The 19,546-nt window shown below is 52.8% G+C and overlaps 1 protein-coding gene across 7 annotated transcripts in view; it reads right to left on the bottom strand.

Annotated features, from left to right (window-relative positions):
* The window catches only part of CIITA (class II major histocompatibility complex transactivator), a 45,851-nt gene extending 28,046 nt beyond the window's left edge, over nt 1-17,805 (bottom strand). For 2 of the 7 annotated variants that reach the window (XR_005213456.1, XM_037813508.1), the window contains exon 1: nt 17,383-17,799. Coding sequence is in view for 3 of the 7 variants with exons in the window: in XM_037813508.1 (XP_037669436.1) it covers nt 17,383-17,665 (283 nt within the window). In the remaining 4 variants the exon portion in view is untranslated. Of the gene's footprint in view, nt 1-8,973; nt 9,085-9,148; nt 9,914-10,260; nt 10,505-17,382 lie in introns of those variants that run through there. The other 5 variants (XR_005213457.1, XM_037813504.1, XM_037813505.1 and 2 more) reach the window with 5 other exon arrangements.
* Between the last annotated feature and the right edge of the window lie 1,741 nt (nt 17,806-19,546).

The raw sequence follows: 19,546 nt of genomic DNA, 5'->3' as shown, positions 1-19,546 counted from the left end.
TAATTCACATAGAGCCCTTAGAAAGGTGACTGAGTCTTAGTAAGTTCTTAGTGAATGGTGGCTTAGAACAGCACCCAACACAACCATGGTGAGCACAATATGGGTAATAGCTATTATTATCATTATTATTAATTTGCAGCTTACTGCTGTGAGGCTTACAAAGGAATCTTTTCTCTTCCAGTACCCCCAGTCACCACATCGTGAAGCCAAAACGAAGCCACATCTGTTCCTTCGCATAAGGAGACCCCACAGACCCCATAAAAAAAAGAAGCCCCCCCATAGCCAATGATGCAGCCGGGATGGTCTGGGCCACGCACCCCATCACCACTACTGAGAAGTTGCCTGGGGGAAAAGTCACCTGAGGGCCTGAGTGCTGTGACACTGGCTCATCCTGGACAAGAAGAAATCCACACTTAGCACCTGGACGCCCCCAGCACTCACCTCAGCACCTCCCATCCTGCTCCCCTAAGGCTGAACCCTGAGCACCAAGCACTTCCCCTCGGGTAGACAGGATTTGCTCACAGTAGACTTCAGCCTCCATCTCATCAGCTGAACCCCTAGAGGAGCTCTGGGGAGAAGGCAGGTTGGAGTGCTGTGCCCATTTGACAGAGGAGGGGACTCAAAGAGCTCAGTGAAGTGGCTTGTCCAAGGTTATCTGGGTTGGGAGCCTGAGTTTGGATCCTGGCTGTGAGGCCTTGGGCAAGTCATTTAATCTCTCTCTCTACCAGTTTTGCCACCATGACATGAGGATAATGAAGCCTCCCCTGCAGGGCCATTGAGAAGCCAAGGGGGGAATGTGGGGTGTGCAGGCACCCAGGAGGCCCACAAAGGAACCTATGATGCTAAGGAGCATCAGAGCTGGGTCTCAGACCTGAGGCTCTCGACTCCAGTCCAGATCTTCCCACAAGGCCACGGCCGTCTCCACTTCATGCCAAGACCTACTTGGATCTTAGCTGAGGATCTCCTGGTGTTCCCAGGCCCATGTTTTCTGTGTCCATGGATACTTCAGCAGTGCTTCTAAAGTCCCTCAACTATACTCTCCTCCACCTCTAATTCTGGAGTGAAAGAGATGGGGGGCAGAGGTGGCCCTGATCACCCAACTGCAGCAGCCCCTTCAGCCACCCCAGCATGGGGCAGATCACAACAAGCCAAGAGCTCTTGAGGGCAGGGACCCTCTCGGTCAAGCTCACCTGCCCCCAGCCACCAGGTGTTCTCTGTCAATGTGGATGGAAACGTAACTAGAAATCATCGGTGCTCACTGAGTGCCAGACTTTAAAGAACACAATTTATAGACATTATCTCATTTGGACTAACTTATGCATTAGCTGTTTGCATTCCCATTTTTCAGATGAAGAAACAGGCTGAGAGAGGTGACTAGTGAGCTGGAATTTGAACCGACTGTTGGCTCCAAAGCCTGGGTGCATTCTGCTGCTTCCCTGCGTAGCCCTGGACCCCCAGCCACCCAGCAGCCGGCCAGGGGAGGGGCCCTCACCCGGCGAGGGAAGTCGTGGGCGGCAAGACGATTTCTTCTTTTGAGGAGCAGTATGGGCAACAGCAGAGGAGAGGTCTGTGTTGATTTGGTAAATGGGCAGTATTTTTAGAAGGTCCTCTTTGGACCTGCCCTTCCCCTTGGGCCACCACTTTCTAAATCCAATTTGAGAAAAAGCTCCCAGTCTTTTTGCCACCAAAAGTCCCTTATGGAGTTCGTGTCTGTCCATCCCCACTTCACCCTACACCATGGACTTTGAAAAACTGTATGTACCCAACTGGTATGAATTAAAAACTCATTTCTCTCTCCCCTGAGAGGAAGTAAATGCGGTCTAAATGTTGGAGCTCAGATCTAGGCAATTTGATGTTTGGTTCATGCAGCACTGGTGCAACCTTGGCTCTCTGCTGGGGAGATTTTTGTACCTGGGATGTGCTGGATGCCCTCTAGTTTTAGCGTGGTTTTCAATCTCTTACAGATGATGCCACTGAAGTTAGGCTTAGTTTATCAGATGCTTTTCTCCCAGAAAGATGGAGAGGGTGTTAGGAGATGCTGCAAGGGAGAGAGGGGCTATTTTGCTACCCCCCAAATCTCCAACACTGCTCTGTGCCCTGAACTTCTCCACCTGAGGAACTAATGGAAAAATCTCCGCACTGTATGTCTAGACATGGGTTTGTGTTCCAGCTTGGCCTTGAGTAAATTTCTTTACCCCTCTGAGCCTCAGTTTCACCAACCATATACGAGAGACTATTTGGTTGAGGCTTTTGGGGATTCTGGGTTCCCCATTGCCTTTCCCTACCCTTTCTGTCAGAACCCCTTACCACCCACAGTGCCCCCCAACCTCATGACAAGCTGCATCCGGAGGGCAGATGGTGGCGGGAAGCCGGGAGCCGAGGGCCCGTTGTCAACTGTAATCAGCTCCCTATCAGCATCTTTGCAGGAAAAACAGACCAAATGAGTTCCCCTTTTCCTCCTGCACCCTATCGTCCCCCAGAAAACTCAAACTTCTTTCCCTTTGTTCCTCTAAATCTTTAAAACAATGATTTACTGAGCATCTCCTACCTGAGTTCAGTAGGAACTAAGCTCAGTTCTCCAGGGGCCGTGTAGATGTTTAAAGCCCAGTCCCTGCCCAAGGAGCTTACAATCTAGACCCAGATGGTATTTTAGGGGAGAGAAAAAACATGATAATAACAGTATCATGTTAAGAGTGGTTACGAATGGTTATGAGTGCAGGTTCTGGGTTCAAATCTCAGCTCCACACTTACTGTGTGATCTTGCGGAAGTTACTCAACCTCTCTGAGTTGTAATACCTACTACAGTTCCTTAGTGTAGTGTCTACCTCACTGGGTTGCCGTGACTTGCCTACATTATGCATCCAGGAAAAGGAACTAAGATGTGGGCTCCAAAATTAAAACAGCAGAGTGCTACTTAATACTGTACTCAATGGGCAAAAATTAGAAAGCTGAGAAATGCCAAGTGTTGGTGAAGATATGGGGATTCAGGAACCCTCACGCACAGCTGGTGGGAGTGCAGACCAGGGTGGCCACTCCAGAGAACGACCTGGCACTGCTTAGAATACCCAAAAACGCACAGATCCTGGAGCCCAGCGATTCTGATCTTGGGTCTAAACATCCCAAAGAAATGTCCCCACAACTCCCCAAGGTGACTCATCTGAGGCTGCTCGCAGCTGTGTTATGTGTGCAGACGGGGAGTTGTAGGCCACCTGGCTGTCCATCACTGGTGAGGGGGTAGACAGGTGAAAAGCAGAGGCCACACTCCATGGAGGACAATACAGACCAAACACACCCACAACAACACGGGTGCATCTTAACAATGTGGTGCAGAGTGAAAGGGTGAGAAGGAGAATGAGCTCTGACAGCACATTCCCAGGTGTGCAGGGTAACATGCATGCATGTAAAAAAGCAACACGTATTTTCTGAGCACACACACAAATAAATGGAGACACCTTAAGTGCACCAGAATGGATGCCCAGAAAGGAAGAGGGAAAGGGAAATTAAGAGATTTTTGGTCAGGTGGACCAAAAATCATAGTGTGCTATGAACCGAGGGGTGCAGGCAACTGAAGGTGCTGCTCCTGAGCTTTCAAAGAAAAGAAGCGAAGAAGACTCCATGGGGTGGGGTGTCTGTGGCTCACCCACAGGGCCTGCACGGAACCCCTAAATGCTCAAAAGGGAACTGTTGATGGGGCAACTTCTGAATCTGTGCTCTTGCCACCCCCTTGGTGGTCTGGGGCTGGGGTGGTTTGTGCCCAGGAGCCCAGGAGCCTGGGGGAGGAGAGGAGGACATGCAGGACTTGCAGATGGACAGGGGGAGGCAGGTGCCATCTGCAGAGGAGGAGACCCTGGCCCTCTGCCCCACCACGTGCTGGCCGGGCTGGGTGTCCGAGGAAAATGAGACAGGGAGGATGTGGAGAAACTACAGGTCTCACTCAAGACTTTCACTTCCTGGCGGGGCTTGAAGAGGTCTCAAGAGACAATGGGGACAGAGGAACATGGCAACTCTGAGGGGCTCACGGGCCTGGAAGGCAGCTCGAGGTTCTGGTCACTTCTGTTCAAAGCAGGGAGATGGAAGACGTGCGTGCATGTGTGTGTGCGTGTGTGTGCGCGTGTGTGTGTGTGTGTGTAACAGGGAGCAGTGGTCCTGATAAGCTTCACGTCAGGAGAATCCTGGAAACTTTTGCTGGGCATGGGCTCTGAACTGCCAGTGCCTCTTCCGGGCCCCAAGGGGCAAAGCCAGCCACCTAGTCCAAGGTCAAAACTGAGGGTTGAAGTAGGCCCGTAGGCCCAGGAGTTTTGTCTCCCAAAACTTGTGTTAAGTGACATCAAAATATCTCTATATAGAGTACACAATTGATTGCAGTCCTCCCTATTGCATTCTACCTGGCCCCATTTCTCATATTTCTGGGGCCTTAGGCATTTGGGTTTGCAACCCCTGACGCGGAGGTCCTTTCTAGCTCTAATCTGCTGGGAAGAAGATGGCTTGGGACGGAGGGGTGGTGGGGCAGAATTCAATTCTGACCCATTCTGCAATGGAATTGAGACCCAGAGGAGGGTCTTTTCCTAGAGAAGGACCCAGAAGGGACTGGCCCTGAGCTCCCAAACGGACCAATTCTACAAGGGGAAGGAGCACCCGGCACTGCAGAAGCAGCCTCTGGGGCATGGGTGTGCCCTCCCAGCTCCGGTGCCAGCTCAGACTGAAAGGTGATGCAGAAGCAAGCTGTCTGGCTGCTGGGGGACACAGCTGCTCCCCTCCAGAACCAGTCTGCTGCTCACTCACACCCTCCCCAGTTCTGGCACCTCCAGCACAGCTCCCCACCCCTGTGGGACTGGACCAACCAGCCCAGGGCAGGACAAAGGGGCCTCAGAGTAGGAAAGTCAGGCACAGGAGCAAGCTGGCTCCATGCTGGCCACAGGCCTTCGCAGCTGTGGGCGTGGGCGGCGGGTCAGAGGATGCAGGACAGGGACAGCTGCGGGGACAGCTGAGTCCCCAACAGCCTCATGTGACAGGGCAGCCATGGGCAGGGTGTCAAGGAATCTGGGTCCTGCTCAGCGTCGGGCAGGCTCTGGGACCCTTCTCCCTTTTTGGTCGCAATGCCCTCATCTGTTAAGCAAGAGGGCAATACCAGAACAGTGGCTTTCAAATGAAATTTATAAGAATCCCAAACCTCAGAACAGGTGAAGACAGAGCAGTGGGGCCCAGAGTCCTTCCTCCCGCACTGCAGAGAATTCAGTTTAAAAACACGACTCTAGGTGACGGCTTAGGCCCCTGCCTCTGGATACTCTCTGACTTGACCATTTCAGCTCATGCAGCGGATGCTTTGTGTGCTGCTCAGATCGGCCATTTGTCAGCTGCTGGAGGGCTCGGGGCTCACAGCCACCTGGCCTAAAAGGTCACACCCCTTCCCTGGGGAGGAGGGGACACCATCTGGTAGTCTGGTCTCGTTGCCTCAATTTGGGGAAGCTCAAAGGCCATCCAGCTCCAGAGTTCCTGTGGGGTTGGCCGAGGCCTCTGTGGTGACGGCCTTGCAGCCTGACTCCGCCCTCTGCCTGGTCCTGCTTCCTTCTTTTCCCTGCAGGTGTTGATCCTCTGGGTGCTCCCCAATAAGCCTCCTGGGTGCACCTCTCTACCTCTGGGCCTGTTTCCCAGGGACCCCAACCTGAGATCACTTGTTTCTGTTCTTCTCCAAGCGGGACCTGGAAATCACAGAGGACTTCACGGAAGAGGCCAACTTCAGTGCCCACCTGTCGTCTCTGGACTCCAATTTCTTCCTCCCTCAGATGGGGTTGAGGACAGCCAGCTCAGAGCAATTTTGGAAAATCTTGGAACTCCAATGAGGCAGCCCCAGCTTGTGCATGTGCCTGGGCAGGAGGGGCCTGGAGGTCCCAGGCGGAGAAGGGAAGAAAGAGGCTGTACAAGCTGCAGCCAGGGATGGCGTCTTCAGTCAGCCCTTGTCCAGACCACAAGACGGAGCGAAGAGCCCCCTTCCCAGCTTGCCGGGCCAATCCCAGCTCCCAGTGACCTTCCCTCTGCATGCCCCAACATTCCTAGCTGCGCTCAATGGCCTGGAAAGGAATCTAACAAGGTTCCCTTTCCTGGAAGGGAACCCAAGCCAGGTGCTGGGGGTGGGGTGGGGTGGGCATGAGGGTCTTGTGGCTGCAGTTAGCAAAGCCGGACCCCCAAGCTGTGGCCCTGACTCCCCGCTCGACCTGATGTGGCATCTAACACCAACCCTCTGCTGGGTGCCAGACACACTGAGATGAGCGGAGCGCTGGCCCTGCCTGCCGGAATGTGAAGACACAGTCCAGGAAAAAAAAACGGAAAGGTGTTAAACACTGCAGCCTCCCAGGCCCCCTCAGCCCCCGGCAGTTCTGATTCAGTAAGTCTGGGCCCAGGAATCTATATTTTTTTAAACAAGCAGTCCCCCCTCCCCAACTTGCACTGCTGTGATTCTGAAAAATAAGATAGGTTTTATTTCCAAGGTAGTGGGAGTTTCCTTTTGCCAAGAAGACACTGCCCCCTGAGCTGGCCTGGCTTGTCTTCAAGTGGGGATGTGTACAACTCAGCTTCCCCACAATAGAAACTTCTAGGCTCTCCAATTCTTCTGTCCTGCCACTTCTGCCCGGCTGGATACCCCAGAATCACTTGTGACTCTTTCTCTATTCTTCTGTTTTCCCTTTGCAGAGTCTCCCAGCTGATCTGTAGTCATTAGCCTAGATTTTTACAATAGTTTCCAGGGCTTTTCTCTAACCAGTTTCCTAACCTTCAGGCATTCATCTGTCACCTTTACAATTTTTTGTCAGATCTAGAAGCTACCTGTTCTATAATTTACCTCAGAATTTTCTCCAAATGAACTCTTTAAGGAAACTTACATACATTTATTTTAAAAAAGCAACACCTTTCTATCACGACATGAAATGGAGAAAAACCAGGATCGCTGGCCATTGAAAATGAAACACTGCTATCGAAATAATGCCAGCTGCCACACCAGTTTTAATGTTAAAAAGCAACATAAGCAAGTATGAGAGCCGTTAAAATTGTCTATACACAAAATCCGAGGCTTTCTCCTTGAGGTAAGAAGAGGGACTGAAAGAGAATTGAAAAGGCATCTGTTTCCTCCCCATGAGAGCTAGTGTCAATAACATCTCTTCAAGAACCTTCTTTGGACCACGAAGGCCAAAAGCGCCCCAGACTTGAAACCGTCTTCCTCTGGGTCTTTCGAAACAATTGTTTGGTGATCAGTGATTATAGTTTCTAAACAATTACAAATAGTAGTTATTCCTGACATGTGTACTCTTTGGTGGTTTTCCAAAGTGCTGCTGTGCCTGGAGTCTGCCTCAAAACTGCTAAAATGTCCATTTGATGGTTGAGCCTTGGACAGGGGAAGGAACCTGCCCAAGGTGGAAGGCAGGGCTGAAGCTCCCCTTCCCTCGGGTCCCTTCCCTGGTTGCCGAAAACTGACCCCAGGCCTTGACTTAGCGTCCTCAGGATGTTTTGTGTTAATTTTCTGACCTTCACAAGGTACCAGGTATTGAGCTCTCAAAATGTCAGTCTCAACAACTGACCAGGATCTGGGGGCACGGGGACCCCTGACACCAGGCAGAGAAGTCAACAGGTCTCCCTCTGACCCCCAGACCAGGCCTGCCATGCACTTGGGGAGGCACACGTCCTCGCCCCTAGGCACGGGACTGGGCTCTCAGGAGACCTGGGTTCAAATCCGGGCTCTGCCAATGGTTAGCTATGTAAACTCCAGCCATTGAAAAACAAAACAAACAAACAAAAAAACACTCCAGACTTTCCCCATTTGTAACAGAGAGAGTAAAGGAACTTGACCGTATCAGTACCTCTCTCCACGTGACCTTCAGAAAGCTGGCTGCAGAAACACCTGGGAGCGGTGGTGTCCCCTGCGGCTGCGGCCCCACCCCCGGCCTCGCCCAGCCAATGAGAGTCTGGGGGCTGAGCCTGGGAAGGCTCCCCCTGACCCCTGCAGGTGATTCCCCTGGACAGGAAGGCTGGGAGCCTCATCTCAATCATCCCTGAGAACCCTTCCCACCACCCCGACTCCTGGGATTCTTGGAGTTAGGCTCCTCCCCTCCTGCAGCCTGAGGGTTGGAAGTGGGTGCTTTGCGGAGGCCCCTCCCCTCCCTTTCTACCAGACCTAAGAGCAGAAAGCACCTATTTCTTTCACCTTCTGACTGGTGAGGAGTGGTTCTTTGGGAGGGGACGGGGGGGGGGGGGAGCGCGGAGAGCTACTTGCCAAAGTTCGGCCCTCCTGGCTTCCCTTGGGAACTGGTGGCCGGGGACCCCTCCCACCCCCACCCCGGGGCTCAAGCCCCCTCCCTTGTGTCACCTGGGATAGAGACGAGCAGCAGGACTCCGGGGAGGAGGGCGGGTCTTCAGTGAGTGGGTTTTATGAGCCTCAGACAAAGCAAGGGGTGGCTCCAATTTTGGGGTGCCGGGACCCCAGGGATACCCGGCCCCCTTTCCGTGCCCCTTAGTTTTCTTCTTAGAAGCGTTTCTCTCCTCGGAAGCGTTTCTCAGGACCCCAAGTGAGGAAGACATGCGGATGCTCAAACACAATCTAGGGAGTCCCGCCCCCCAATCCCCAAGAAAGCCAAAGGGAGGTGAGGATTTCTCCCGGCAGCGGGTAAGGGTTCAGGCCACACCCCGTCCGCTCGCCGGGCTCCCTCTCGCCCTCTCTGTGCAGACGTCCCCACCTGGAAGGCCCAGTACGTAGACAAGAATCACAGCGATAAAACCTGGGCGCCTGTGATCCAACCGGGAAACTGAGGCTCGAAGAAGGGCCGCCCTGGTCCGAGGTCTACCGGAGAGGGAGGGCGGGTCTCCCGGCTCGGCGCGCACAGCACGATCCCCGCGCTGCGCCCGCACCCAGCCATTCGCAGAGGCTCCCGAATCGCTTTCTCCCCGTCTCCCCGGGGCCCCGGCGCGCTGGGCACACCCGGCTCCTACCTGGAGCCTTTTCAGGGATGCTGGAAACGCGGAGTTTCCCGGGTCTAAAGTCTCCACATTCCCTTCCTCCTCCACCCCAGCCTTGCTGTGTGACTTCGGGCAAGTCGCTGCCAGTCTCTGAGCCTCGATTCCCAGCCTGGTTTTAGGGGCTGCAGAGGAGACCTTGATCACCTACCGCCGTTCCCCGGGCTCCGCGCGCGCTGCGGGTGGCCGCTCTGGGATCAGCTCTGGGGCGGCTGCGAGCCTGAGGCGGGCGGGTAGCCTGGTCACCCCACCTCCACCTCTGCAGCTGCCCCTTTTCCGTTTCACTTTCACTCTGCACCGCGGGGTTGGGAACAAGCTGGGGAGTGGAGTAAGCAGGCACCCACGCCCTCCCCGGGCTGTGCCCACCACATGGTTTCTCAGAAAGCGTCCCAGTCCCTGCTCCAACTCCTCCAGGCGCTGCCAGAGGTCCCGCGTCCAGCCAGTCCCTGGCAACGACACCCGGCTGCTAGCCCTGGCTTGCCCGGGAGCTCCCTCCCACCTCTGGGTGGCCCTCGAGCTCAGCACAACTGGTGGGAAGGCAGTGAACCTGCCGTGGCAGGAGGCAACCCAGCGCTGGGAACTCCCGCTTGCATCATCACACACCCTGGCTGCGATAGCACACCCTGCCTTCTCCAAAGATCCAGGACCTCTGCTCTGCCCAGGGCCTGAGTCCTTGAGGGGATTGCTTCATCTGCAATTGAGGGGGTGGGTCAAGGTGACCTCTGACCTGCCTCTCTCTGACCTCTCCCCCTTAAACACTCTCGAGCAACACCGGGCTATATCCAGCAGAGCTGGCAAACTTGTCGTCACTCTCTGGGTTCAGACTAAGCAGCATGTGACATAAGGGTCTGGCAGAGGTCCCACCCCGCGGGGGGCACCCCTCAGCGTTTGCTTAAAGGCAAAACCTGCACAGAGACCTACCACGCAGTTGGCTGAGCCAGGCCATCAATGCTAAGAGCTAACAACACCCCCCCCCCCCAAAAAAAAAAGTCTGGCTTCTAGAACAAACACTTCCGCGCTGATAAAGCCCTCTCACATGCCAGGCACCTGGCCGGACCTGACATCCCTCAAGTGGAAGGAAGTAGCCAATGTCCTCACTTCTCCCAACAGCCTCTCCCCAGCAGAACAAGAATCCCTCTTTCTGCCCCTGTACCCCGCTTCGGGAAGGTGTCGCTGTCTATCTCGGGCAGCGGGGACCAACCAAGACCTCACTCTTAACTGAGAAGTATTCTCAGCCCAAACACCCTCCCTCCGCCTTTTTACCTTGGGGCCGCGACAGGTAGGACCCCGCAGGGTGTGGGGCCAGGCAACGCATGGTGTGGGAAATGCAGCCAGGCAGCCCCTCCTGGTGCCTTCAGCCTGCCCGGAGATGCCTTCGGATGTCCAGTTTGGCAGCAGGCAGCCTCATCACTACCCTGCCTTCCTACACCAGTTGTGAGCCCGCCGGCATGCAAAGGAAGCAAGCAAGGCACCAGCAGAAAACTCTCCCCCTGCAAGGTGGCCTCAAACTGTCAGTTTTCTTATGAATAGGCGGGCCCCAATTTGTCCACGCTCCCTTGAGCCCTCCTGCTGCCTCCAATGTTAATCTCAGTTCCCTATTGGGGACCACACTGGGTGACCGCAGAGGGCTGTGAGTTGTCTGTTGGCGGGACCTTTAACAGGCTGCCATTCTGAAATGACAGAGACCACGCGGGAGCCAAACGGGTGCCAGCTGCCAACCCCTGCAAGTCCTCTGCAGGGATGGAGCCGGGAGCATAGCCCCACAGATGCCTCCAGACAAGCTGAGAGCCCCTGCTGGGGACCTCTCCATCCCCCCCACCCCCAAACCAAATAGCCCTGAATGGGAGATGGTGCTTCACCCATCGGTTTTATTGCAAGACATCAGCCTGAAACATAAATCACACATAAGAGAGTGTTACCCCAAATATGGAACACTTCTAGCCAGATGGCTTAGAGTGGCACACAGATGTGGCATTGAATGACCTTGACTTACATGGAGAGAAAGTTATGCCTTTTCTCAAGTCTCTGACCATCTTCCTGATGGCGTCAAGGAGAAAGTCTCCATGTGGTGCTAATATGTCTTTAACACTTTTCTAATGCTGGCTCTCCCCGTTTAAGGGAGAGCAGCCCTCCAGCCTCAGGGCTTGCAGCTGCCACAGTATCTGGGTAGAACTTAGTGACTTTGTTCTGATAGTAACCTTCTGTTTGGGCACTCATTTTTGGTAGGACACAAATAAACTTTCCTCTAAAATATAACATTGAGTAAAATACTGAGTAATTTGGGGAAAAAAACTGTTAAGTCAATTATAGTTAGGTGGTGTGCAGAGAAGACGAGGTACTGAAATGAGTGAAGTTTGGGAAGCAATGATTTAATAAGGGCCGCAAGCATTTTTACTGAAAGAGCACTGGACCGGGAGTCCAAAGAGGCGGGGGCTGGTCCCTGCTGTTACTAACAGGTACGTCACACCTCACTTCCCTTGTCCAGGCCTCAGTTTCCTGGTGTAGGAAAGGAAGATGATAATGCCTGTCCTTTGTGTGTTTGTGTGTGTGTGCTTGCACACGCATGTGATTATTTTGAAGCAGTCGCTGTTTTCAGAAGTCCCAGAGGGGAAGTAGGCAGACAAATGAAAATGCTAATAGTCAATTTGAAACAGAGTCTTGCCTGCTCAGCCTACCAGACCTGGTGAATATTAGAATCCCAAGGTGCTGCCTCTTCCCGTGACCTGCTGTCAAGGGACAGGAACCTTCTGATGCTCGGCTGCCACGAGGCCACAGGTGGGGGCCCCTTTCTGTTCTCAGGGGCTGCCAGCTCTGATGCTCTCCCCTCTCCCCCATGGTCAGGGTGGTTCAGAATCAACTTGGTGTCAGGATGGAGCGTGGAATCGGAGTCAGCCAGGCCCGGGGCCCCTGGCACCTGGACAAGGGCAGCTGCTGGTGTTTGCATGTCCGCCCTGACCCCCTCCAAACCCCTGCAATACAGGACCCGAATCTGGTCCATGCAGCGAGTTGCTGAGCTGCGCGGGAACATGCACTAGTCTGTCTGCTGGCAGAGGCTGCAGAGTGGCACAGGTAGGAGCAGAGCAGACAGGCCAGAGAGGAGCCTTGCAGCCACCCAGCCGGGAGCCGATGTGGGTCTGAACTTCACCAGAGGCAGTGGGGATGGAGAAGTGGCGGGAGCGGGGTGCAGGGGGGCGCAGGGGTAGAATGACAAGCCTTGGAGACTGTGAATGAGGACAAGGGGCTGGGAGGAGGGGTTAAGCCAACCGCAGGATTCCTCTCTACTAACACATCTTTTACTGCTGCTCATGAATGGTGGTGACCATCCTCCTGAGCTTAGTTCTATTTTGGAGAAAGTCAATTCTCTTCTGATTGAGGGGCTCTCTTGGCACCGCTGAAGCCCAGCCTTGCCCTGGGGAACCAAATTTCTTCATCTCAAGTCTGGGGCCAGCATAGCAAAGACCTCTAACAACCAGAAGACATGTCGTTAAAGTTGCACCGTTTGGGGTCCCCTGCCAAATCCCAGGGAAGGGAAAGGGGGAGGAATTTCATCTTCCAAGCACAGGTGAGCACTCGGGGAGACTTGCCATTCCTTGCCGCAGTTTCCTACCTTTGTACCTTTAGCCAGGCAGTGCCCTCTTCTGGACCACTTACCTGGGGTTCCATATTTTAATCAACCTTCAAGGCCCGAGTCTCCGACTTCATCACCCTCCCAGCTAACAGTCATCTTCTGCTTTATTCATTTTTTAAAAAAACCTCATTGCCATACATTCGGCAATAGATCATAAACTTCCTATTTCATAAATATAGTTCCTGTTGTCTGTGACTAGATCATAAAGAAGTTAATGTCTGGGACAAGGTCTTTTCATTTTCTATTCTTTTCTTACACGTCCCGATGCCTGGCACAAAGCCAAGCATTTTAAAAACATTAAACAGCTGGTAGGAAGGCAGATAAATAAGTAGATAAATATATAGTCAGCTTTATAAGTAGGTAGTTTGGTAAATTGCTAAGTCAGTATAAGTAGATAGAGGGGTGTGCAGACAAGTAGGAAGACCAGGTGAGTTTGAGGGCAGGCAGGCAGGTAGATGGGCAGGTGGCTGGGAAGACAAGTAGACAGTGAGGAAGGAGACGGTTGAGCAGGCAACAGCAACAAAGAACAGAAGCCGCCATGGTTGGATCGGGCTCCAGGCTTGGAGTGTGGAACAGGCCGTTGGTTGGTCCCGTGAAAACCCATGGGGAAGTGCCAACTTCTGGCTGCAGGTGCTTCTCCTGCTGAGGCTCCTGGGGGTGGCAGGGGAATGGAGCTGAGCTGGCTGGGAAGCAGCCCAAGGAGAGAAGCCAGTCATCCCGGCTGCCACCGCGTTGTCTGCCAAGAGGCAAAGGATCAGAGCAATAACCGGTTCCTGGGAAGGGAAGCCTGGAAGGAGGGACGGCACCCTACCCGGCCCTGCAAGGGTGCAGCCGCTCTCCTCTGCCGGGTCCCAGCACTGGTTTCTCTCATTCCAAGAGCCAAACAAGGAAGGAAGCTGGAGGAAGAGTCAGAGGTGGTGATGTGTTCCTCCCTTTCCAATAAATAAGGCAACATCATAGAGGGAGCATTTGTTCTCCATTTCCTAGAATAGTGATCTCATGGGCCAAACCTCACATCAGTAAGAACACAGAGCAGCAACCAAGCAAAGTCATCCTAAAGAGAACAGCAAAATATAAAGCTGTGGCAAGGATGTCCGGCAGCCTCTGAGAAGGCTTGCAGAAGAGGCGCGGCTGTGCGCCACATTCCGTTCACACACCCAGGGCTGGCTGGGTCTGTCCTCACTTCTACTCCCTTCACCTCTACTCAGCCTGCCTTCTGTGTAGGGTCCGTGGTTGCCTCTGACATCAACTTCCTTTGTAAAGTGGGAATAATGGTAGTACGAACCAAGTCTCCATTGCTGGGAATGCATGTGGCTTAAGTTGTATGATGCTATTGAATCCTCTTAATGGTGACTCTGGGTGCTGTTATCACCTCCATTTTACAGATGGGGAAACTGAGGCCCAGAGGATTCCCAGGAAGTGCTCAAAGTCATACCCCTTGGAATCGGGGAGCCGGAGAGGCGCTTGGGCTGTCAGAGGGCAGGCCCACCAGCTCTGCCAATGTGTCAACATGAGGGCACAGACCTCGTTGATCCATTTCTTGGATGCGCACAGCACCCAAGTACCCAGCACCCAAACACCCAGCACTGTGCTTTGCATTGAGTGGATGTCTAGATAGTATTTGGGGCCCCCAGCGAGACTGCAGACACGATTGTTTTCTCAGCATTCCAACCCCTAAATTATTTCCCCACTGTCTGATTCTCCTTGCTATTATCCCCCTTCCTCCCTGACCCCAGAGTTGTCTGATGTTTAATCAGTGTCCGCTGCATGCCAGGCACAGTCTCCCAGCTGCCATCTCATTTAACACTCACTATAGCCACAGAGGGTTTATGTCATCACCCCCATTTTACAGATGAAGACACTGAGGTTCAGAGTGGGATAATCATGTGCCCAAGGTTGCATGGTTTGTAAGTAAAAGAGCATGGCCTCAAACCCAGAGCTGTCCAGCTTCCAGCCTAGCTCTTTTCCCATCCCTGCTCATCCTGACTCTTGCTTCTCTGGCCTTTGATTGACCTTTCAAGCATTGTCACCCACTGTCCACCGATGACTGCCCAAATGTTTGCTTTGATTCCCCAGGAAGGCTGCCAAGTTCCTTCAGGACAAGCACCTTGACTCTTGGGCTAAACCTGATCTGGCCAAGATCACTTCTCCAGAAGTGGTCTCTCTGCACAGTTGCAAGTGAGGCGCTGCAGGATCTGAAGGTGCCTTCTGAATCATCAGAGAAGTTGCGTTTTGAAGACTGTCAACATGTGTTGGTAGATTTACGGTAGCCCCTTGGGTTGTTTAGAACAAGTAGCCAAGCAGAAAGTACTGCTATGGACCTGGGCTCACAAGGCCCAGGAGCATCTCTGCCCAAGCCATGCCCTTCAGTGTGTGAACAGAGGCAAGCCACGTAGCCTCTCTGGGCCTCAGTTTCCTCATTTGTAAAGTGGGAATAATGGTAGTACCTGCACCATGCATGCATGAATCCATCCACCTCTCATTCGACACATGCGTACTGCACACCTTCCATGTGCAAGCACTGAGCAAGGCATTTGGGATGCATCATGACGAAGACAAAGATCCCTGCCCTCATGGCGCCCCACTTGGAGGGGAGAGCATGTGCAAAATTTCTGAGGATATCCAGGAAAGGATGCTACGGGGAGAGAAAAGAGCACGTGCAAAGGTCCTGAGGCAGGGGAGAGCAGAGCGCCAGGCACATATGAGGGGAAGTGAGGGGACCAGTGTAGCTGGAGCAGATTGAGCAGGGCAGGGAGAAGTAGAGGATGAGGGCAGGGAGGTGAGAGGGCCAGATCACAGACGGTCTTGTGGACAATTGTCCAGGTTTAGCTTTTTCTCTGGGTGAAATGGGGAGCCAGTGGAGGGCTGGTTTGGAGCAGCAGAGGGCCAAGATCATCATGGGGTTGTTGAGAGAGTAACAGAACCCTACGTGGATGATTTCCTTTCCTGAACCCCCTTTGAAGCCAAAGTCAGTGCCCTTCTTTTACAGACAGCACAATTCTCGTCCCCTGTTCTCTTTCTTTCCCTCTGGAGCCTAAAGTCCTCCAGCTCACCTAGACCCTGGCAGCCTGCCTTGGTCAAGCCTTGCAGCCCAGGAGGGGAGCCTTGGCCTGGGGGGCAGCGAGAGGGAGCAGGTAAAGGAAGCAATTTGTCTGGCTCTGTCTCCCAGCCCCCCAGAGAGCATGCCACCGTGGGCCCAGTTCCACTTTCTGGAGTCACGTGGGATCAGAAATAAAAATAATACATCCCCAGGGAGGAAACAGAGTTAAATAACAGGAACCACCGCCCGCCGCATGAGAGAGAGAGAAAGAGAGAGAGGCCGAGGTGGCAGGCAGCAGCCATGTCAAGGGGTATGGACAATGCGGGGTGAAGGGGTTTCAGGAAGAGAGGAAAGCTCTGCCCCCCACCCAGGTTGGCACCACTGGGGAGCATCTGTACCTCATCAAGACACTCTCCCCATCTGGAGATCATTCCAGGTAGTAGGTGCCCTGTCCCCTGCTCCCTGGCATCTGTTAGAAGGGGGACAGTGACAGGAGTTGCCAAGAAACCCCTGGCAACCACTTGGGTGAGAATTTAACAGGCAGTGCTAACTCCATGTAAGGTCAGATCTTGGTTGGAACTTTTTTTTTTTTTTTCCTAAGAAAACCTGCAGTACCCTGGTCAAGGCCATCAAAAGGCTTTTTACCACCTGGAGGCCAAGTTGAGGATAAAAGTTCATCTGCCCCACCACTCAAGTCCAGCGCCTCTGGGAAACCTTCATTTCTTCTTTATGTGTAAAGTGAGGCTGGAGATGATAAAAGGGCTGGCTTCCCAGAGTCCTTTTGAGGACTCCAGGTGACGGTATGGGGGGACCCTAAGGAGACCAAGAAGAGCTAAAATTCATGACCCCAGGTGATGAAATCAGAAAAGCAGGAAGATTTGCATAGAGGATGGGGCAGAACAAACATGTGTGTCTTTAGGAAGTATATCGTTTGCAACAAAGTGAGGAACTCTGTCGTTGGGAGAGGATCTAAAATGCTTGAGGAGCCAAAGATATGAGTAGAAACAAAGAGGACAGTGAGGCTTATTTTTCTGACTTCAGATGCACAAAGTGTCATCAATACTCTAAAAATAACTCACTTTTTCCTCTCAGCTGGGCCTTAACCGCTCCCCACCCCCCACCTGGCCCCATCCCTCTCTCCCTCCCTCCCTCCTTGTCTCTCTTCTCTGACCCTGTCTGCTTTATTATCTCTTTCTAAAGAGGTCTGTTTCTCCCTTCCTCTCGCTCTCTCTCTGTCTGTCCCTTGGTTTCTGTCTCTCTCTGTGACACACACAGTCACGCACACGTGCACATGCACACACACGGGGTCCCCTGCCCCCAGCACTTTGACTCCTCTCCCCTGTTGCTCCATCTTCGAACCATGCCTTCCTGCATCTGTCTCCCCCACCTGACTGCAAGCCCTTGAAAGTGGGGGGCGCTCAGCCCATCTCTGCATCCCAGTGCTCAGCACGGCACCGGCAAATCAAGGGGGCTTAGAAAGTGAACCAAGCAGGCGTTCAGCTGTGCACCCCTAGAATGGTTTTCTTTCCAGCAGTGTGGGAAGCACACCGGGTGCCTCCACAACACTCAGCCACAAAGATGGGGTTCCCCGAGTGCTCGGGCTCCCCGGGATGCCATGGTTCCTGCCTTCCCATCTCGGGACAGGGACGATCACACTGACTTCCCTTTCAGAAAGGAGGGAACGTCCCAGACCTGAGCCAAGGGGATGCTGACTTACCGCAGCGGCCCCTCTGGCTGGGGGCGCTCTCGGCCTCCGGGGCCTGCTGCCCGCTCCAGGCCCAGCACGGGAAGGCCGCGTCCTGGTCCCCTCTCTCCAGCAGGCTCAGGGAGATCTTCCTGGCCAGCGCCTCACCATCAGGCTCCCGGAGCAGGGCGCGGTGGTACTCCCTGGAGAGAAGCTCCTCCTCCAGCAGGTTGTCCAGGAGGGCCTGCACCTGGCTCGGCCGGCGGCTGGAGAGCAGGGTCCGCACCTGCGCCAGGATGGCCTGGAAGTGGTTCATGGCAGTGCTCAGAGGCAGGGCAGGCAGCCCCGGGCCAGAGTCCAGGATCTTTGCTCACCCAGCCTGCAGCATCCAAAACATGAAGTGAGAAACAGGACGAGGGAACCTCTGCAGTTTATTCCTGCTTAGGAAGATTTCCTCATTTGTGTTGTAGGCTGGGGTGCCTGATGATCGGACGGAAATGGGTTCTCGGGCTGATTCAGGTCCTGTACACATTTGCTGGGTACCACCCCTGTGCATCCAATCCAGTATCTACTAAGAGGATGAGCACTTGTCTCTGTCAAGGCTAGACAAGTGTGCTAGTCCTGTTCAGATGTTTTATCATAGCAAGAAGAAGGTATCAGGGCGTGGAAGTTAAAAGCAGGTGGGCTGGGAGCTAAGCTGCCTGAGTTCAAATCCCACTTGAACCCATGCTAATTATGTGAACTTAGCAAGTGACAAACTGTGTGTGCCTCCATTTCTCCATCTGCAAAAATAGAATGAAAATAACTGTACTTACCCCATGGGTTGTAGTGAGGATTAATTGAAGCAATAGTATCTAGACAAATAGGTAGGTAAGTAGGTAGATAGAAGACAGATAGAGATAGATGATAGATTGGTATAGATAGGACAGCTAGCACGGTATTTATAACATGACAATTGCTCAGTAAATGAGCCACTGCTCTTATTATTGATTAATCATACCAACAACTCTATGTGACCTTGGGCCAGACATTTAACCTCCTTAAGCCTCAGTCTCCTCCTTTGTAAAATCTCCCAATAAAAGTCATCTCGCTGGGTTGTCTTGAGGATTGAAAGAGATAGTGCATATGAAGGGCTTAGCACTGGACCTAGTAAGCATTTAGTGGGCAAAGATTTTTTATTAATATTACTCCCACTTTACTAATGAACAAATCAGTCTGTGAATAGAATAGTTATGAATAGAATAGAATAGGTAGCCAGATACTACCCTAAAAATCCCCAACCCTATTGTTCCATCATAGCTGACTGCTCTCCCTGCTCATTCCGGAACACACCATGACACTGTTTCCTTCCTTGACCTCAGCTTTGCCATCTCTCAGATGGGACCATTTGCATGGTTCATTTAAATGAGACAAAGGAGGACTTCCAGTATGGCTGTGCAGCTCCTATCTGACCAACCCGCCTGCAGATAACAACTGTAAACTCCAGGGGAAATATAAACAACAACTACCGGAAGGCACCGGAGAGTGACCGAAGCAGGCGACCCTAGAGGAGAGTCAGCCCTTGAAGACGGGAATGTCACTGGTGAATTTCCCAGCTCACGAGTTTAAACCAAGAAAAGTTCCCTGTCAGTGCCAGGAAGGGTAGCAAATCTCTGATAGAAAATGCAATCTTTCTGACCTGAAAAACCAGAGGATAGAGTTTGGGGCAACAAAAGCCACTGGCATGTGGGGCTAGAAATCCCAGAAAGGAGAGAGGCAGAGAGGGGTAACCTCAAATTCTTTGTACAAGCTGCCCAAACATCTGGCTGACAGCTAAAGCTTGCGTGCGTGCATGGGGCAGACTGCAAGCAGTTCAGCTAAGACTAAAACAACTGAACTGAGATTTGAGCTGCTGGCTATCACAGGAGGGGCAGAGGGGGGAACTTGCAGTTTGATTCCAGACAAGGTAAGTGCCTTATAAAACAACAAAAAATTAACAATGTTCACAAGATTATAACAGAATCCAGGATGTCTACAACATACTCATAGTATCCAGTATAAGTCCAACTCAAAATTACCTGACATATGAAGAACAGGAAAAAGTGACCCATATTCAAAAGAAGATGACACAAACATTAGGACTGGTGGTTTGATGTGCTGAGCCCTCTATCATGGGACTGCCCTTACAAAGCTTGTTGCTGCAAGGAGAGGCTAAAGT

Source organism: Choloepus didactylus, chromosome 21, assembly GCF_015220235.1.
Source record: "Choloepus didactylus isolate mChoDid1 chromosome 21, mChoDid1.pri, whole genome shotgun sequence".
Classification (NCBI taxonomy): Eukaryota; Metazoa; Chordata; class Mammalia; order Pilosa; family Megalonychidae; genus Choloepus; species Choloepus didactylus.
Note: the sequence above shows the minus strand (reverse complement) of the source record. Positions and strands in the feature narration are given on the sequence as shown.